Source organism: Anas acuta, chromosome 2, assembly GCF_963932015.1.
Source record: "Anas acuta chromosome 2, bAnaAcu1.1, whole genome shotgun sequence".
Taxonomy (NCBI): domain Eukaryota; kingdom Metazoa; phylum Chordata; class Aves; order Anseriformes; family Anatidae; genus Anas; species Anas acuta.
In genome coordinates this window covers 98174963-98195675 of record NC_088980.1, presented here as the reverse complement: position 1 = coordinate 98195675, position 20713 = coordinate 98174963, and the positions used below count along the sequence as shown (strand labels likewise).

Below are 20713 nucleotides of genomic sequence, written 5' to 3'. Positions count from 1 at the left end.
GTAGTAAATCTGAGGGAGCAGGGCTGCATGCAGTACCCGTGCTGACAACAGAGCAGCTCTGTGTTTGGGCTGAGACCTTGGCTGGGCTGAATGCTATGTTTTTGCACAGCTACGAAATCCAGACACAGGTTTTGCCCCACTGAAGAAGATATTAAGAAGTTGAGAGAAAAGGCAGAAGAGAGGTATTCATTCTGAGGCAAAAATCTGAACCTAAATTTTCAAAAAGAAATATTTTTCACTGCCACTTTCTCATGGATGAGCAGATTAGCTCGAGAATTGTTGTTTTTTTTTTTTTTTTTTTTTTTTTTTTATGACAGCTTTCCCCGCTTCAATTATTAACATACATCTATATATGTGCAGCTAGATAAACAATTAGGAGGATTATGTAGGTCCTTTCAACAGCACGGGTCAATAGTCCATTCGTGTTTTTTTTTTTTTTTTTGCATTAAGCAACCTTAAGACCTTTCTACCTTAGCTCAGTAAATCTGTTTACTCTGCTCAAGTATTTCTAATAAGCACTGCATCTCCTTCACAATTGTGCCTCAGGGGCGCAGCTGCCTTTGCACTGTGTTGCAAGAGACGTGCTAATCTCGCACTTACTTGCATTATTCTTTTCTAATGCCAATAGTTTAATGACTTCTGATGAGTCCCTTACACTAATTCTATTTTACTATGACACAACCTCTAAGCTGCTCAGTGACATGGTATTGTACAATATTTTTAGAAACTGGAGGAACTTCTGGATGTAAACATCAGTATTTGGAGTACTACAGTCTGAAAAATACCATATAATAATGTCAGTGAGCATTTCAGTTGCCTTTCAGGGTAGAAATCTGAACTCGTGATGTCCCTGAGTGTATCCTGTGAAGTTTTTGTTATCAGGACAGGGATATGAAGTGCCTGCACCCTAGCTTACACACGTTAGTTGTATTAGTAAGACTCAAACTACTTCATGAAATGGAGAAATCAGGAGGAAGATGATAGCCAGTGTATATGGGATATCTTTGATTAATGTCTTCGCCACTTGAAAGCCAGTAAAACTTGTGATAGTGTTTTCTGTTTACATTGCTTATATTGCAACATGCTGATTAAGATAATCACTATTTTGTTATAGGAAAGAAATTCTGCCATGTGCTGAGTGGATTTGGAATCTACATACAGCTGATCTATGAAACAAATCACTAAAAAATATGCTTGCCTAAGCAGACATGTTCCTGGAATAAGGCTATCCTTATTCCAGAGCACTGTGGCATTGCAGTAATTTACGGCATCAACTGGGTTGACCCCTAAATCTAACATGAAAGGAAATTTAACCTTCTTTTAACAGCATCGTATGAGTGGATTCAAAATGAGATTATTACATGAAGATTTACCCCAGGGACAGAATAACTAGAATGCAGTGTGCCAGGAGAAATGCTGTGCCAAGTGACATGCATGCTCCCCGTGTTTACTTTAAAATAACACTCCGAAGCACAGCACGCACCCACAGTTTGTCACAACACTCACACTTCTTGGTTACTCATTTTGTTCTCAATTTCAAGACAAAGCCTGTAGTCTTAATCCATTCCACACTTCAGATTTTTATTGCTCTGGTAGTTTACAAAACAAAAGAAAAATCCAACACTGACATATAGAGATTTCTATTTAAAAGGGAATTTAGACTCATCAGCTTGCCTGCTAACCCTGTTACTGACACCCTTTCTAGCAGAGTTATTAGGGCTGGTCAGCTCCAAGCAAGATCACAGTTTGCTTGTATTCTGAGTTTTGTACCCAGAGCATAGTCCTTGCAATGATGAGTTTAAAATATGTGCATTTTTAAAGGACAAGAATAATGTAGTTTAGTGATTTGTTAGTAATGCTAACCCTGTGTGTGTTTGTTTTAAATTCAGATTAGCAGCTGGAAGTAAGAAGGTCATCTATTTTTAAGGGGTTCATAATGAGCTCGTGCTGATTTGAAGAACGAACTGAAACGTCCCCGCTTGGAAGCCTGCGACAAGCCTGGAACTGCATTCCTGTGCCTCCTGCAACCCAGCAAGTCACGCCTACGGGAACGGTGCAGGCACATCCACGCTCACACTAAACTAGGTCAGAGTTTGCTCAAGCTGTAACACTTTGTCCAAGAACCAGGGTAAATATTCAGGTGGTTTGTTCCAGAGGGAGAAAAAACAATGCTGGATTCATGGCAGAGAGAAGAGAGGAAGATCCTCTGCAGCTTAGCAGTTAGAGCTCAGAAAGAAAGCCCTGGCTGATTGTCCTTGCTTCAAAGTCTATTTCTGTTTTCTCCAGCGACTGTTCTCTCTGTCTCACCTACTGACACTTACTTGCCAACACCAACTTAGTGTATGAAAAAGTACAATTAGTTGTGAAGTCTGATCCTGTTGAAGTGCTTGTTATATGTGGTCTGAGTCACCAGCCTGCCATGGGACCTCGAGGCAGACAAGCCTTGTTGGTCAGACTTGTGCATCCACTAGATGCTGAGCTTCTCAAGCATAAAATCATACATCCCTCAGCAAAGGTGGAGTAAATTATCTTGCATATGCAGCTAAGACTAAGAGCAGCACACCCCCAGGTGCTGCCAAGAAGCTAGTTAGGTTTAAATCTACACACCCTAGCTTGTTTTCTAGTAATTTTTTCATCCATATCCTCAGGTCTGACAGCAGATCTCACCAAGACAACGAAGTACATAATTACTTGTATTACTCAAATATTTCTGTTACTTCATTAGGGTCAAAAAGTAATTCTACAGAATCACCTGAAGATAAAAGATTTTCCCATTCCAAACCCAGAAACTGTGACTGCTGAAATGCCAAATTCCTTTTATAATTTATGAAGTGCTTGTACTCCTTAGACGCCTTAGAGACTGTTACTCACTGCAACCCTACTCTGAAAACAGATCCAAATAAACACAGGTTGTGAATCCATTCAGGCCAGTTTTGCTTGCTTCCAGTTACCAGCCCACCAACCTGTGGGTTTCTGTGTTGTAAGCTAAGCTCTTTTTTTCATGTGAACCCTCAGGACCTACATACAAATCATACCTATCATGCTCTTAAGGACATCCCTGAAAGCCCTGTTAATATATGATGAATGATGCTAAAAGCATCAACTGGCTTCAGAAATGTTGTTAAGGGGAATACTCCACTTTTTTGGCTTACCATTTTCCACTCTAACTACCTTCTCCTAGCCCTCAAAGCAGTTTCCAAAATATATTCTATTTAAAGTCAGTTATTTACGCACAGCTAATGGACAGTAACCTTGTAATTTCAAGCAATGCGAGGCCACATTTATCCAGGACCTAAGTAGGCGGAACTGCAGAGCTGCTGTGGAGCACTCTTACCTTGTAATGGGATCAGTCACTCAGCTTTATCCAAGCACCAGAGTTTACATAAAAGGAGAGATTTCCGCAATAACTGTGCTACTGGATACTGTTCATAGACACTGGGAATCCACAGGATTTCTGCAGTGTTCTGCTCAGGGACACCAAAACGCTTTCCTAAGGTTTTCTTGTGTGTAACTCCTCTTGCCTGACAGTGCTACTTTTCTCTCAGTGGACAGAATCAACTGCTCCTGGCATTTTGTGGGAGACCTTATTGCTCCGTACCTGAAAGGAAGGTGTGGGGAGCTGGGGGTTGGCCTCTTCTCACACATAACTAGTGATAGGACTAGAGGGAATGGCCTCAAGTTGTGCCAGGGGAGGTTCAGGTTGAAAATTAGGAGACATTTCTGCTGAGAAAGAGCAGTCAGGCACTGGGACTGGTTGCCCAGGGAGGTGGTGGAGTCACCGTTCCTGGGGGTGTTCAAGGAAAGGCTGGACGTGGTGCTTAGGGACATGGTGGTGACATTGGTGGTGGGGGGATGGTTGGACCAGATGATCTTGAAGGTCTCTTCCAACCTTAATGATTCCATGATTCTATGAATTATACCAAACAGGACAGAAGTCAAAATCTATTCCTTATATGTGAGACTACAATGCAATCCATTCTATTCTGAGCTCTGTGTTGGCAGCCACCAAGATATACCAGTAGTTGCATTGCGTGTCCCCAGTTTTAGAAAGTTGGCAAAGAAAACTTCAAGAATTGCTTTATGCACACTCTGGCATGTCAGAAGATCAAGAACAAGTCTAACTACTTTTCAGAAAGAAGAGAAAATCCAGCATTAATCCTCAACCAAGATGCAATGTGCCAGCATCAATTCATGCGCTTGTTTGACCTCCCACTTACAAGCCAAATCACTCACTAGGTGAAATATTTCAATACATAATGAATTAACCAGGAGAATGAATGCAATGTAACATAAAAGGAAAGCTAAATCAGGAAAGTAAAACTCAAATATGCGGTGTACCAGTTACTAGCTTCACACCAGATCTAGTCAGTCATTACAGTGAAGGAGACAGTATAGCTCCCTCCCCCTCCTTGTTTCTTCTGTACTATTTCTGAAATCCTTTTCTATGTTCAGCTCATTCATTCTGACCGAGTTTCAGATGACAATTTTCACTGCCAAAGCCTTGCAGAAAACATTGCAACAGTTTTGTCAACATGACCACAAAATTCATAAGCACCCATTTACCCCCAGCACTCAAATATTCAGGAAACAAAAACAATAGTGACTTCCTTTTTTGCCTCTGCAGAGAGACGTACTGACTTACAGATTTGTGCTCAGGCTCCATTTGCCCAGCTTTTACTCCCTGGCCAGTCCCTCTCTGGCATTCTGCAAACCCCTGACTGCAGCACAGCGCTGGGTGCAAGAGAAAGAAAGGCATCAGACTGCTGTGCCAGAGCTGGTGAGCAAAAGAGACAGTTTCTTTCCCCCATCTTAGCAGATGAAACAAATGAATGAGTATACTGGCTTTACTCTGCACAAACCAAGAGGAAGACAATGCTGTCTCCACTGAAGGGAGCCACTTGCCACTCTGCACTCTTTTGAATAAGAGAGGATGGTCTAATTAAAGTCAAAAACGCAGGGCCCAAAGCAATTACTTCAGGATACAAAGGCTGTGTAAATAGTGGTGTTGTATAAGTAAGCAACGTAGGAAGACATCTGGTTTAAAGCATCGACCACCAAAACCAGCTTCTCCAAACAAAAATTAGTAGGAAAGGAAATTGCCAGGTCATTAGAGCAAGTAACTTGGATGGGATTTTGGGACAAAGGGCTTTGTTCTGAGAATAAATCAGTCTCTGCTTTCTTTTCTTTTTGCTGTCAGACTATGAAAACAATGACTCTCCTTAATTCACTTATGTTTTATTTCTTTTTCTTAATAGCACAGTAATTCTTTCCTCACCACACCCATCTTTCTTTTTCCTCTCATACATGTATTAGCAATTAAAAGCTAAAGTCTCATAAAAATTCCTCTATGACCCCTTATGGAATGCAGGTCTAGCCTTACTGTAATAAAAAGGAAATTTAATACTTTTTTATCATTTCACATTTAAAAAGCTGCAACAGTAATGCTCACCTCTCAGGAACAGCTTCCATCAGCACCCATGGAGGGGAATATGAACAGACCAACTACAGGGAGCACACTGTGTGCATCTACAGTAGGTTTTTAACACGGATCAGTTTCCCTGTTGTCTCCACTCATGGCATTTTTGGTTCACATTGCGGAAATTCTCTGAGCGTGCCAGCTAGACTGCTTTGAGATGGAACTGAGCTTGAAAAGATACTCCAGGGGACTGCATGATGTGATCCAGCCCCAGTAAGCAACCAGCATATAAGGGACACAAACAGAGCTATACCATATTAAAGTTCCCAAAGCATGCATAACACAGGAAAAAAAAAAAAAAACAAAAAAAAAAACAACACATCTCTCACAACAAGTATGTTGCTTTTTGCTTTATGGATGCACTTTGATTGCATTACCCTATCTGTGGATGCCAACATAATTATCCCATTTGGAAATTCTTGCAAAATTATTTGAAAGGTTAAGCTTGTGTTTGCTTTTTGGTTTTTGTCTGGCCCAAACACGCGAACTTAAATGTTATTTTAAAAACTAACAGAAACTTCAGTATTTCAAACCCAGTTTACACGTCTAAATATCAACTTAGAGTTAATACATCCTTTTTAAAGGTCATCTGTAACAAGTGGATAAAGCCTGAACTTTTAGCTCAGCCACACTACATTCAGAAGAAAAGCTAGGGCAAGAACAGGATGGTGTAAGAAATTAGCAGCAGACAGAATCCCAACCATTGTCATATTGTCATCTATACTGCAAGTTAAATTTCTAAGGCAAAGAAGGTGATGGGGTGTACTCTAAGGGTGTCTCCCTATATTTCTAGATCAAGACTGACAGAAGAGAACAAAGTTGTAAGATACTAAATGCCTTCACCATTGAAGCTGTGTGAGATGTTTACTGCAAGGACCCAAGTTTTATTATATCCTTGGCTGCTTTAACAGTAAAGGAATTCCACAAAAAAGACTACCACATTGTCTTGTGCATATGTAGCAATGCGTTTATTGCCTGAAGCCACAGAAGTTCCCCCCTTCTCCCTACTAAAATATATATTTATTAAAGACCTATTGTTTACAGCATACCACTTCTTAGTTTGGTTTGGCTTGATGCAGGGCTTACACTGAATGCACCTTCCCTGGTGCTGCCAAGGGTCAGTGCTGACGTTACAAGTCCTGGCCACTGTCAGACAGGCAAAGCTTACAGGGCCACTGCTAACAGCAGCTACTTGGCACTGAGTGCTCCACAGCATGCTGTCCCACCTCTTAAATATAACTTTCCTGCATGAGGGAAGCATCCAGCTTTCACTATCAAAAAGGCTCATCTGAAAAGTGTCCCAATATGCAAAAGTCTCCCTTCTGAAGCCTTCCATAAAAGGCTGAAATTAAAAGTATGAGCCAGGCAAGAGTAAGCAATTAAACTTTTATTCATGATCATTTACATATGCCTCAAAATGTTCACCACAAAATGCAGACTTTCAGTTATCTTGTATTTAGCATAGAAAATGGTCATCTCTGTAGTAAAGCACCAAGGAGCACACAACAGAACAGTCAGAAACAGATTCCACGTATCAGTTTTTTCCCTTCACAATGTACGACGACAAAGTTGAAGATTACATAAAAGTCTAAAAGTTCCAGAACAAATTCTAGAGTCACCTGAGTGCTTGGCAGGAACAGTATTACATAGTAGTAGTTACATTATCTGTAGTGGAATTACACGCAGCACTTATTTTCTGCCTTTTTTTTATTTTTTTGCTCAGAAGAGTTACTTTTCACAAAACTGAGACAAACATTATTGGGACAAACAGTGGGTTTCATATTTGGTCTGAATTTTCCAGTGGCAGCCAAACAGAACAGTTTGCCAGTAGGAATATCTACAACTGTAAGAGCAGATGTCAAGAGGGAAGGAAAGAATCACCTAATTGTAGTCTATTATCTCATTACATAGGGCCCAACCATGTACAGGCCCTTACATACTCATTACTCTACTGAGCTTTTCCCCATTATGCTTCTTTAAATTAGCATTTCAAATTTACTTAGAAGACAACATGATTTTTGAGTTAAGTAGTGTTCATGGACAAATGCATGTACAAAGTTTTGGTAGTAATTTAAAGCTGCAAAACTGATATGCAAAGGAAGTCTACAGACCCCATTACAGGTTAAGAAGAAATAACCAGAATCAAGGTGTTACATATAAAACTACTTTAACAAAGAAACTAATACAGTTATCAAATAATTCATTAGAGAATAAATTGTTATACAAAAAGAAATGCTGCCTTTTTATCACTTCAGTACAGCAAATAAGAAGGCAACATTAAGAAAAGTGCACAGCAGAGAAGAACTGTTCAGTTTTCTGAAAAAGTTGAATTTGTCTTCAGACACCAGGCTTTCGTCAGGAAACACTGGGTTAGGATTGCTTGTATTTTCTCCCCGATCAGTCTCTTCTTGCATTAGTTCTTGGTAAGGCGCTTACTCCGACATGTAGGAACGATACATCAGGGCCACAATAATTGCTGCTATTGCCGGGATCACCCAGTTGGACCATGAACTAGAAAGAAGTTTTTGAAACAGCAGTTTAAGAAGTGACAACCAACCACCAAGTTAAAAAAAAAAAACGCTGGTTAAAGTCCTTCCCTCCCAACATATCTTTCAATGTTAGGGCAAGAGCAGGACACCTGGACTGGCCAAGTAATGCTCCAGCCAAGTAAAAAAGCTTGTCCTGTTCAGACTTCACAAGAGAGCTTACAAGTTTGTTTACTAGAAGAGTAAGACTCTAGACATGCTTAAAATCATGGCATGCTGCCCAGAATATAATTCATTCAGAAGCCATTTAAGACATTGCACATGACACTTTCAAGTACCCAAGCTCCCCACTCAAAGGACTACGGAATGGTGCTCAGAGGTTTCAGCAACAGGCAGCAGGATATAACTTTACAAAGTTATTTCGGCAATTTTGAACATATCCTCCACATCACCCCATAATGACAGATTTTTCCTTTAATTGTAGCAAATTTTAAAAGTGAGTGAATCCATGTCAGTAGTCAGCAGTGGAACCAAGTGTCTTCTACTAATCTACTAGCCGTCAGAAATGAAAGCTTGTACAGCACAAACAATTCGATAGAGACTGACACACATCAATGAGCAAAAAATTTAGATATTACATTAACATGCTTGTAAAATGGTACATAGATGCCAAACTGGACTTTACACAGAACAAAAATGGTTGTGCTGTATCCTTTGACATCTATGCTTCCTGTAAATAGATGCTATTCAGCTTTCTGAGCTTCAGAAACATTATCATGGGGAGCTTTGGGTTTGATACCAGATGTCATACTGTACCTGGAATTAGACTGCACAGTGGTTATAAGAGGTTCCTGGAAAGGAAAACAAAAAGATATTTACATCAGGTTTCATACTAATTGTCATTCAACTTCTCAAAAATTAAGGGGAACTAATTTTGAAAACAACTCTGTGCATTGCCTTTGGAAAACATTTTATCGGATATGCTGTAACAGAACTATCGTATTATAAGCCAGATAGCAGCAGTTTCTGCAGTCAGCACTGCATCGGAAGTGATTTCCCAAAATAAAAAACTTCACTGCAAGTTTTCCATGAAGTTAACGTCAACCTCAGGATACATTTTGAAAAGCTGTAGTTGCCTAAAAGACAAAGTTGCTTGTCTAAAATCCCATCAAAGAGACTCCAAACGAATACATGAGAATTTCTTACAGGGAAGCAAGGTGCTGATTTACATCCACACAAGGCTTATTAAACTCAGCTTGTCAGTGTGGTGTTTCAGATTGCTTAAAAACTGCTGTCAAATTATTCCAACTTTTGATTCTGACTTGTATTTCTTGTTCCATTTCCATAGAAAAAGAACCACTACAAGACCAAATCCTAGTTGTGTATTTATGCAGTTTATATGAAGACTTAATCATTTGAGTATTACTAATTGCACGTGGCCCTAATTGCTTTTAAAAGATCCAAGCACTGAAAAAAAGTGTACTTTAGTAGTACAAGATCCATCACTGAAAAATGAACTGACTGAGCTATAAATATTCTGATACCAAGGCAAAGAATGAGTAAGATCCCACACAGGGATCCTGCATAGGTTTAAACAGGCTACATTTTCAAAAGCCCAAATTATCATAGGGTGATGCACAACAAATGACATTTTAAAATAACACAGCTCAGTAATTACATCCATATCGTTTTTGTGAACACCTCCCCGAAGAACTAACCACAAAGACAAGCCATGTGGAGTGGCTCATGATCACACCGTTAGGGCTAGCACCTTCCACAACAGACTTGCCACATTCAGGGCTAGGGAATGGTTTCCCCCAACACTAAGACAGCAGGAAGAATACAAGCCAAAATACCAAAATATTATTAAAATATTAATAAATTCACCAAAAATATGTTTTTCAAACATTATGACACAGGAAAGTACCACTGATGGCACTTTAAACTGTGCAAAGATTAAAAACACAAGCACAAGGCCTGCTGAAGGTTCCTAGAGGGCCAGGGCATAGGTTTGTCACACATCCAGAGGGCAGTTCTACGTGAAGCTGTCTTATCAGCTATGCCCACACATCCTGCTAGAGCAAAGTGTTCTGTGTTTCCGGAGAGAAGCTGGAAAGCACACATTAGTGTAGATAACCATGACCACCAGCACTAAAATGAGGGAATAAGCCAAACAGGAGGGTAGTAAGATGTCATTTGGATCTCTTAACTCCAACTGACTGTGCTTAGGCCAAACTACAACCTGTATTTCAATTCACTAAGATTCTGTGAGTTTCCTATAGTAAGAGGTGGTATTACTACAACTTGCACTAGGCAATCTGTTTCTCAGTTGCACTTACAGTTGTTGCTCTTACAGCTTAAGTGTAAGTTATCCTAGATTTCAAAAGAAGTCTGAATGACAGATGTTTTTATTGGTGGGAAGAAGCTCTAAATTCCAGTCACCACTGGATTTGTTAATTTTCCTAGTACACTAGTTCAATTAGTTATGATGACAGATCAACGGACTTAAGAGATTTATGATCTGAAACACTACACTTAAATAACCTGACTTATTTTTGCATTTGAGTATGTCGTTTACCCAGAGATACACCATCTACAATGCCCAAAAGAAATAATATGACACTTTAAGAAACAATACTTACTGTTGGTTTCTGAAGTTTCGCTCTATCATCCTGCATGAAAATAAGGAGAGAAAAAATGAGTTTTAAATAAACACCCAAAACATGAAAAAAGTCAAGGAATAATTCAATTCAGTTCACGATTCTTTCTGTTAGCATGTACCTATTTTTCCCTAGGAAACAGACTTATAAAAGAGGTATCAGTATGTGTTGTTGAGCTACCATAAGCAAGATCACTGCCTTGAGTAATACTTCCCAGGACACAATAAAGAAGTGAAACTTGAGTCTTAAACTTTTTTTTTTGTGCACATGTTTTTACATTTCTTTTGTCTCTCAACAGTACACGTCTCTTTAGCTTACACATGGATTACAGTGGTACTAGCTTACTTCTACCTAGTCTACTCATATTTATAAAACAAAATTATCTAACTAGCTTTGGTCTAACATCCAACACAAACATCCCAGATTCTATGGATGTCTCAGAAACCCATGAAGCTTTACTTGGGATAGTCACATTCATTTCAAAAAGAAACAGTATATCTTCTTGACAGTGTTTTATTTATCACAACTATCAAACTGCATGTTTCATATTCAATAAAAACAGGCATTTATCAAACAAGGATGAACTAGACTGGTGGCAGGTTATGAACAACTTTACTGTTATCAGCTGCTGCCTAAAATAGATAAATCTGGGGCATTACAAGTATGCACCAGACCTGAATTACTTCATGCTAGCAGAGGCTACACTAGCAATATTCACCAGGAAAGGACCTAAGACAGGAAGAGGATCAGGACTCTTACTCTTAAATGCAATTCTCAAGACAGAATGTTTGAAGTTGAAAAAGGCAGTGATATTCACCTCAAATGAAAGACAAAACAGACAAGACAGACAGCTGAGGACAAGAGAAGAGGCAGGGATGGCAGGCAGTCTCTGCACACTAGCTGCCTGGGTCTTCCAACAAACGGATTTCAACTACCAGCATGCAGGAGAGCTTAGAAGAGGCAGATCTGAAGGCAGCCATAGCCACTACAGCAGCTCTATACCTACAAACTACAAAGACTGAGGCAGCAAACAGGTGCTTGATAAAAGTACAGGAGATATGGAGATTACAGGAAAAAGAGGAAGTGACAGATGGAAATGTCAGTGACAGTGGGAACACATCATAAGCCTGGCAAACAAGTTGGTAATACAGCACAAAACGAGGGGAGCCAAAGAAAGGAAAGATAAACAAAGCATCAAATTAGATTGTTTGCACCTTTCCATCTGAACATCAGGAAACACTTGTTTACTGTGGCAGGTGACCGAGCACTGGCACAGGCTGCCCATAGAGGCTGTGCGCTCTCCTCCTCAGAGACCTCCAAAAGCTGCCCGGACGTAGCCCTGGGCAGCCTGCTCTGGGTGTCCCTGCTGGAGCAGGGGGTTGGAGCAGGTGACCACAAGATGGTCCCTTCTAACATTATCCATTCTACAGTTCTGCAGCAGCAATCTTCCAAATATACACATGAAGATCCAGACTGTTCTTGTAGATCAAGATGGAAGCCTGGCATATACATGTACAGCAATGAAAGCATGAAAGTTGCTGAGTAATCACTTTACACGTTGACTTAAGAAGAGGCCTAGATATTCCAACATTCCACCTTCAGGGATTATAGAGTCTTATAAAGCTCACATGGTACAGCAAGAACAGCATAATTCCACATTCAGTTTACTCAAGAACTAAGCTGTAAAATATTCCAAAGAAGGAAAGTTTTACACATAACCATCCTCACATTATACTAGTCAAATCACTTTGCACTAGGGAAACAGTCTCAAAAACAAGTCTATCCACAAATGTCTGCAGAGCTGGCATCCAACCCAAACAGCAGCTCTCTTTATCTTGAAGAAAATTATCAGAGAAATAACTAGACACAAAGACACTATAGTAGACATTACATACTGGTACACTTGCATACTCACCGGATGTAGCTCCCCAATAATAAATGATTCGGACATCGTCCTTGCATCTGTGGAGTGGCCAACATCTTCAAAGTTCTCAGTAGCATCTCCCCCCGCTTGCTCCCTGAGGACCTCTTCACCACCGGGGTGCTGCAATTTTTAATCAACGTGTATTTGTTATTAAAAACCATTCCACATTCTGAAAACAGAAGTTCATTTCCACATTTCTAGAAGTCCTTGCAAAAAAGAGTCACTAGACTTGTCTAAAGCAACTGTAAACCTCTCTCAATAACTAGAGAGCTCTGTTCAATCTCAGAAGCCAAAACCAAAGAAGCTAGGCCTCCACTCCAGTGAGAGATCAGTAACAGGCTAAGGATCCCCAGCAGCTAAGGATGGATTTAAAACATTACTGGTATCAGTGTTTTAGCAGCCAAACTAGTATCTGAAGTTACACTGTGCTCATATTTCAACAGGAAACATTTTTACCCAAACAGTGCTTTATACAGCAGAAGGATAAAAGCCAAACGGTGTAAGTTGCAGAAAGGAACATTCCAGGTAGGTATAACAAAAAGAGATATTCACAACAAAAGTAATCAAACATTTGAGCAAGTTGTGCATGTTCCCTGGACAACCTCCATCCTTTCAGCCTGCCTAGCCAAGGCTAGGAGGAACCTGACCTAGTTAATCACAGCTCAAGCTGGGGCAGGACCAGATAACCTCTAGGAATCCTTTCCAAAAGAAATTATTGCCTAGTATCTAGTAAGCCAGATACTTTGGAGCTGCTTCAGCACCACTGAAAGCTCATGCAAGACACTACAATAGCAATTTTGTTTTAGCAGACCACGGAATCCCCAAACCACACTGTTGGTAAAACCCCTGAGATGGAGAGAAGTCACTCCCCTGTACTTCTTGATGTCTCGACCCACCACCATTCCCTTAACCAAATACCTGCTATCCATTGACTTCTATTCTTCCCCGGGATACACTTTTGGGATTGCAAGCAGTTCCACATTTCTGTCCATTAAATAGCCCCATATATAAACACCAAGTTACAGTGCATCTTCTGGTTACTTGAGGTTGAGAAGACTCACTGCAGTTACTCTGTTGTTAGGTAAGTAACCAAAAAATTCACCACTCAACTTGCACGTGGAAAACTATGAAACTGTTCTATACAAACAGGAGTTGTTAGATGAGCAATTTGAGACTGTTTAAGTACTGCCTTGGATTAAGGCAACCATATAATAAATACTAATGCCTCACAAAGGAATGGAAAATTAAGTCTCCAAAGCCTTATTTCATTTTTAACACCCTTGACTGCAGAATCTAAAGTGATGAAAAGAGGCAAAACTTCTGTTATTTAGAGCCATGCCTAGCATATAACTGTACAGAAAAGCCACATTTACAAAGGAGATGAAAGAAATGGCTTAAACATTTCTACCAGCCCAAAGAATTCAAGTTTGCATTTGCATTCAGATCTACCATATTAACCTCCTATCAATCCATTTCTTCTAATTGGGAAAAAAAAAGTAAGATTTGTTCATACAGATTAGGAAGACAGTATGACTACTGGTTTCCAGCTGTGCCAGAACTCTAAAACATGAGTTAAACTTGTGCCTTTGCAAAGATTATTTTTAAAGATTGAGAAAGTTCCTTAAAAAAAAAAAAAAAGCCAAAACATCACAGCTAGAAGCGCAAGGGATGCCTACCATGACTAAGCAAAAGCAAGATTAAGCAATCGATACAGAGATTAGGCATAACAGCTGAGCAAAAAAAAAAATTAGTTAAGAGTACATGTAGAGTAAAGATTATGCAAACAGGCCTGCAAACATGACATGCTCATCAAATCCTGCCCTTGAATCCTTTCTGATAAGTATTCAGGGAAAGGACTAGGCAGACGTTGAGAGATCATTCGAGTTCAGTGCCTTGAAATCCAGAGTACACTTAGGAAGCTGAACTTGGATCTAACAGGCTCACAGATACTGTCGTAACTAAGTCTCCATAAAACTTACTCCATGTTTTTTATACCATGCTGAAGTACTGTGCTCCCCAAAATAACCTATTCCCAGAGGCATGAGTCATGCTGTATAAACTGTGAAATACCACATTGAAAGTATGAAATATATGCAACATCTTGAGCAGAAGGCAGAACTCCTTGGAAAAAACACGCTTATCTAATAAGACATCAACACCCAGCAAAAGGAACCAACGTGACACTACCCATAAAGCACTAACGGCACGTATGTTCACATTCATGCATAGGGTGAACCCAAGACCTGCTCGCACAAGTCAATAAAACATCAGTTACTGCAGCAAGCTGTAAGACAAGAGGATCCCTAGCAGTATGACTGCATCTACGTTACAGCCATTTGGGTACGCTAACAGACTACCTGGAGGCTGCTGACCACAGCATGGCCATCCACTGTGTTCCCAAATCCTTCCCGTGTGCTGCTGCAAAGCAACCACATAGCTACAGGAGCAGCCTCACTGAGGCACTTCAGCTTTTCTCTGGAGGTTTTGTTTTCAGTCTGACCAGCAGCTGATCCCTCCAACGCCACGGTTTTGCAGAGAGTGTTACCACAGAGGAAGTATGGCCATGACCAACTCATCACACGTGTCAGCTGAAGGGGTGAAACTCATCCTGACCTCTGCCACCATAGCTGGATAGATGTTAATTTTTCCTCTTGTGTCAGCAAGACTACGGCAAAGATAAACGCACAGCGTTTCCAACTTAAGCCAACTAGCAGAAGATACCCTTAATAACCTACTAGACATACTTAAAAGTATTTCGAAACTTCATGCATTTCTTTTTGAAAATGTCTGCTTTAAAAACGCAAATTTACAACCTCTGTGCAAATAACCAGCACGCAGAACATGCAATTACTGAAGAGTTGGCCTTCCCCAATGAAAGGGTGTAACTGAAAAGCCTTACAAACGCCAAGAAATTACTTTTGTATCAAAAGCTTGGCATTTTCTGTGGTTCAATGAGTCTCTCAAAGTTTGTCTACGCAAAACCTTTGTTCATGCTTTGTATGACAAAGCTTGCTACCAGAATTTCCATTTTCATAAAAAGCCTCCTGCTAGCCCCTGAACTGTAGGCCTACACTGTACCAATAATGACTCCTAAACTGAAATGCTGTGATATAAATAACAAGTATTTTTGCAGGTAAAATTGTGGTTCGAGGGAAATGAAAAAGCTTTCACTAGTCAATTCCTAGGACAGTCCCAATACAGCGTATCTAAGTTAGACGTGGAACAGAAGTCTGCACAAAGCCAGCAAAAGTACCTAGCACAGGCTAACTCCTAACAGCAGCACGTTAAGCAGATTTAGATGAAGCAACTAAGCAGTTAAATTCACTGTTATCATCTGGGTCAAGAGTCTAATTACTTCATTCTGAACACCTATCAGATCTCACTCTTGCTACAGTCATGCAACTTTCTCAGTGTCATAGTTCAAGACTATTAAATTGTAACTACCTGAATTCACAACTCTTATCACCCTTTCTTCCCCCCCAAACTGGGGGAATCAAGTCTTGGATCCAATTCAAGTCCCGGGGGAGATAACTGAAGGCCTCCACCAGTGGCAACCTCAGGAATTCAAGTTGTGCACTCTACTGAAAACAGAAAGGAGCAGAGACAGAACTAGAGGCGCCCTGCAAACTTTAGCTTTATTGTGTAAAAAAGACTAACACTTGTTTGCTTTAAAGCCACTTTCATGTAGTCCTCCAGATTATTTCTGTAAGCCATTCAAGTTCCAGGACAGAAATTCTGCACTTATAAAATTTAAGGAGCACAGGAGAGTACTTCTCCTTATGAGTTCGCAGTTTTGAAAACCATCATTAGGGTTTTAGCCGAAGTGCAAGAGAAATGCTCAATAGCTGAGTGCCCATTTTCCCACTTAAAAACCGATTACAGCTTGCAGTGTGTGTTTTGCAAAGAACACTTAGAACTGCTATTTTCCAAAGCATTTTCAAGTCCTCCTGCAAGCTTCACCACAGCTTTAGGAAGTGATAGCACCAGTTTTTATCTTTAGACTGCAAGGTTCTGCAGTAAAAACTCACGCAGTATTTTGGCAGACTTAAGAATGTGTCACTATTGGCACCCTTTGATGTAAACTATTCATTAACTTATACTGCTCCTCCACAACATCACATGAACGTAATTCATCTCCACATGGTGGGGAGACCAGTTTTCACTAGGATGCAGTGAAACAGTATTAGTTTTTCTGCATTTTATTCGATCAGCACTCCAAAAGAAGTTTTGTAAGAGCTGTCCATGCTGTTTGGAAACAGTGCTGTAAAAGCACAAGCTTACAGATTATGAAAAAAAGACATTGTCCATTCATATTTTCACAATATAAACTGTACATCCAAAGCAAGCTTTGAGACCACCAAAAGGACTATATTAGATGAATATTAAATATGTATCTAGTTAGTTTCCAGAACACAGCATTTCTCAGAGGCTGAGGTGTTGGCTTCTCTGCCTAGCTTTAGGAATCCAACCACAATCTCAGCAAAGGAATTGGGAAGACCCTCACCACAACAGGAAGCAGAGATCAGGGTACTGATCATTTCATTCCCATTTTAAATAAGCCCAATCACTCATTTAACTCCTGAGATCGATGTCAAACAGTCACTCCTGAACAGTGGAATTGCTTTCTTAAACTACAGAAAAATACTATCAAGCAATACCACCGTACTTACTCTGTTACTTGACATTTCTGATCACACACATATGGAATTATCTCCAATACAGACAGATATAGCCATAAGATCCTGCTGTCAGTATGCATTCACTTCTCACAGCTGTTTTTCCTTAATGGATGTAGGGCCTGAACTATGAAAAGGTTTCTCAAGTTTTCTGTAATACAGGTCCAACAGCTTTTCGATGGAAAAAAAAAAGATATACGAGTTCCCAGCCCCAAGAATATTCTTTCACGTCAAGAACATTCAGATAGCACACCCTAAAAGCTGAGGTCTCCATATTTCCTCTTTTAGGGGTTAAACATGTGTAATTGAAGAATATTCAGAGATATATATTCACATTATAGTTTGAGAGATCCTACTTTTTGAGGAAAAAAACAGTTACTGGAGTCTTCAGTAATCTCTAAGATAAGGTGCCAACGCACATAATCCTTTTTTTCTCCAGCACTTCATCCCTATTTCAAAGGATCTTTTTATTTTTAAGCCTTGGCCTTAGGAAACCAAGCCAACGTGGTGACCCTGTGTGATGCCTCCACACAGCCCTACCACTCCCAGTGCGCACACACTGCTCCCAGTCCACTTACTAATTTCAACCAAGTGTTGGCAAAGGCTGACGGTTCCCCACACCCCAGAAAAAGTTTCACTAAACATCTGCGAGCTTTATGCAGAGACAGCAGCTGTACAGAGAAAACACAGCCTTTAAGTACTGTAATGAAGCGAAAGGCAACAGCATACATTCACTTGTCAAGCAAGAGAACATCCAGTGTATCCATAACAGTGAGGCACTGTAAAGTTCTCAAATTCATAAGCAGAAAGAAAATAATTCCAAAGGTTAATGCAATAGTTGGAGAGATTTTTTTGTTGAACTAAGAATTGGAACTGGTAAAGTCAGCTTCTGTTCCCAGTTCTTCACTCCCCACTAAACTGATACGCTTTGATGTTTCTTAGTAGGGAAGAGGATTGAATCGATGCATTAACAGTGCTCTCTCTGAAAGACTAATAGACTTACTTTAATAGCCTATAACTAATTCTTGAAATATTTTAAGCTTTTCTACTTCCTGCAAGGAAAACCAATAGGTAAAGCCGAATTTGACTAGTAATGCTATAGAAACTGCTCATGTAATCCCTGCTTCCCCGAGCAGTGTTTATCATAGTCCAGAATGCACCAGCAAGTGGCTCGCTTCAATTTCTCCTTATCTGTCATGTGTAAATCCCTCAAAGTGCCTGACAGACCAGAATGAATTAGTCCATCACTTTGTAAGTTAACCACCTATCAAAAGCATTCGAAAAAGGCAAAACCCAAAGTACCCTATGAAATGTTTTAATCCAAGGGTTCTACCCTCAAAAAAAAAATCAACACAATGCACACTAGGATATTCAAGAACTTTCCCTAAGCGCAGCTGCACTTAGATAGTCATTTTCAACAAAGCAATCTGATCTCACTCCTTTATTATCTTAGCATATCAACCAGGAAGTTCAGTTCCAAAGCCAGCCATATCACAGCAAAAACTGTTTACCGTGAGGCTAAAGCCTGAGCCGGTATACCACAGTGCATCAGACATCCTGCAGCTGTCCAAGAAAAAAAAAAAAAAAAACTACTTAACTGCTTACAAACTGAATTCTTTTGGTTTGATAGTGAATTTGCCAAGTTATCCTGAGGGCTGAAAGCAAGTCTTCCTTGCATAACTTGAAACTAATACTTATCAATTTCACATGTGTTCTGAACGAAGGGGCTGTCTGCCTGACTGTGCAGCTACTTAAATTATAAGCTTGTTAGTTCTTGGATTTTTTTTGTCAAACGTTTTTCTGTTTTGTTTCTCTTTTAAATGAGGAAGACCTCACAGAACTGTGTACCAACCAAAACCCACCTAGTCTCCAAGAACAGCTCTGTTTCTGAGACTCCATGAAAATTTTTCTTCCCCAAGGCTTCTGGAGTTAAATTAGCCTTGCCTGTGTAAGTAAACATTTCCATACCTAGGTAATGAACCAGACCAGGGCTACGGCCAGATGAAAACCAGTTCAGGAAGAATTGATACATGCAGTTCACGACCCAAGTGCACTGGCACACCGCTTAGGAGTTGTCTTGTCAAATTCGTATTTGCAGAACACCCCACTTTAAAGTTCAAGCGCTTACAGTCATGAAAAGCGAGGCAGGGCCACACAACAGCAGAGGCTCACACAGTGCCGGGCCACTACAAGCTTATGTAAAACTGCAGGAACTTTTTAAAATCGGGTGCCAGATCTTTGCGGAGTGGGGAGAAAGGGGCTGAGAAAACTCAAACCATCACGGATAAAGCACTTTGCTCAGGAGTTACGTTTCTGAGCGTACAGAGTGCGCTTTTGGTACTCGGAGGGGCCCGAGTTTACCTCAGAAAGCTGAGGTAAACCCCCCCCCCCCCCCGCCGGCCGTTTAACGGTCGCCGCGTAACGGTCGCCCACCTCGTCGAGGAACTTGGTGACGTCGTAGATGCGGTGGTGCAGGATGATCCAGGTGCTCTGGCTGGTGTTGTGCCGCTGCACCTCCTCCAGCCGGTAGTAGCGGCCCCGCCACGCCTCGCCGCCGCTGCCGGCCTCCCCCGAGCCCCCCATGGCCGCCCGCCGCCTCCCAGCCTCGGCGCCGCGCACACGGCCCCCGGGGCGCCCCGCAGCACGCCTAGAGCCCGGCCACCGCCCCGCCCGCCGCCCCGCCCTCCCGGCCCGCTCATTGGTCTACAGGCACGTCTGTCAAGCAGGGCGGCGGGACGCCGCGCCAGGATTGGAGGACGCCGCGGGGAGGGGCGGGGCTTAGCGAGGCGGTCGCGGGGCGGGCTCACAGGCTCCTCCTACCCCGCCGCCGGGAGCGGGCGGAGCCGTCCCCTCCGCGCCACGTGACCCGGTCGGTCACGTGCGTCGCAGCGGCGGGTGCCCGCCCCGGCCCCTCGCGCGCCCCGCCTCAGGCGGCGCCATCTTGCTGCCCTCCCGGCGCTGCTCCCCGCGCGGCGGCGCCGCCCCGTGGCGCTGAGGGGGAGCAGTGTGGAAGGGTGCGGGGCGGTGGCAAAACAGAGTAGGGAGATGAAATAAATGTATTGCCTATTGCAAGCTAGAGAAGCGTGAAACAAAAAAATTATAAAAATATCTTCCATGCATCCACTCTTGCACCTCCTCCCCCTGAGCGACACGGGAACAGGGAATGGGGGCCGTGGTCAGTCCCTAACGCTTCATCTCCACCACCCCTCGGTTGCTCTGCCCCCGCTCCTCTCCATGGGCCGCAGCCTCCTCCAGGCCACATCCACCTGCTCCACCGGGGGCTCCTCCACCCACGGGGGGGCTGCAGCGTGGAGATCTGCTCCATGGGGGACCCATGGGCTGCAGGGGGACAGCCTGCTCCACCAGGGTCCTCTCCACAGGCCGTGGGGGAACTGCTGGAGCACCTCCTCCCTTCTTTGCTGGTTTTGGTGTCTGCAGGGTTGTTTCCCTCATATTTTCACTCCTCTCTCCCAGTTTCTGTTGTGCAGCAT

The 20713-nt window shown here is 41.8% G+C and overlaps 1 protein-coding gene across 1 annotated transcript; it reads right to left on the bottom strand.

The window, feature by feature from the left end:
• Window positions 1–6848: 6848 nt before the first annotated feature.
• CYB5A (cytochrome b5 type A) lies at window positions 6849–19868 on the bottom strand. The gene is made up of 5 exons (XM_068671359.1): window positions 19656–19868; window positions 12538–12666; window positions 10605–10634; window positions 8779–8813; window positions 6849–7987 (listed from the first exon to the last, which is right to left on the bottom strand). The coding sequence occupies exons 1-5, from the start codon at window positions 19803–19805 to the stop codon at window positions 7909–7911; spliced, it is 423 nt and encodes a 140-aa protein (XP_068527460.1). The 5' UTR covers window positions 19806–19868; the 3' UTR covers window positions 6849–7908.
• Between the last annotated feature and the right edge of the window lie 845 nt (window positions 19869–20713).

Coding starts and splice junctions, on each gene's coding strand:
- CYB5A (XM_068671359.1), bottom strand. CDS start 19,805: ATGGGGGGCTCGGGGGAGGCCGGCAGCGGCGGCGAGGCGTGGCGGGGC. Junction 12,667..19,655: donor TCACCAAGTTCCTCGACGAG/GTGGGCGACCGT, acceptor TAAAAATTGCAG/CACCCCGGTGGTGAAGAGGT. Junction 8,814..10,604: donor CGAAACTTCAGAAACCAACA/GTAAGTATTGTT, acceptor TTTCCTTTCCAG/GAACCTCTTATAACCACTGT.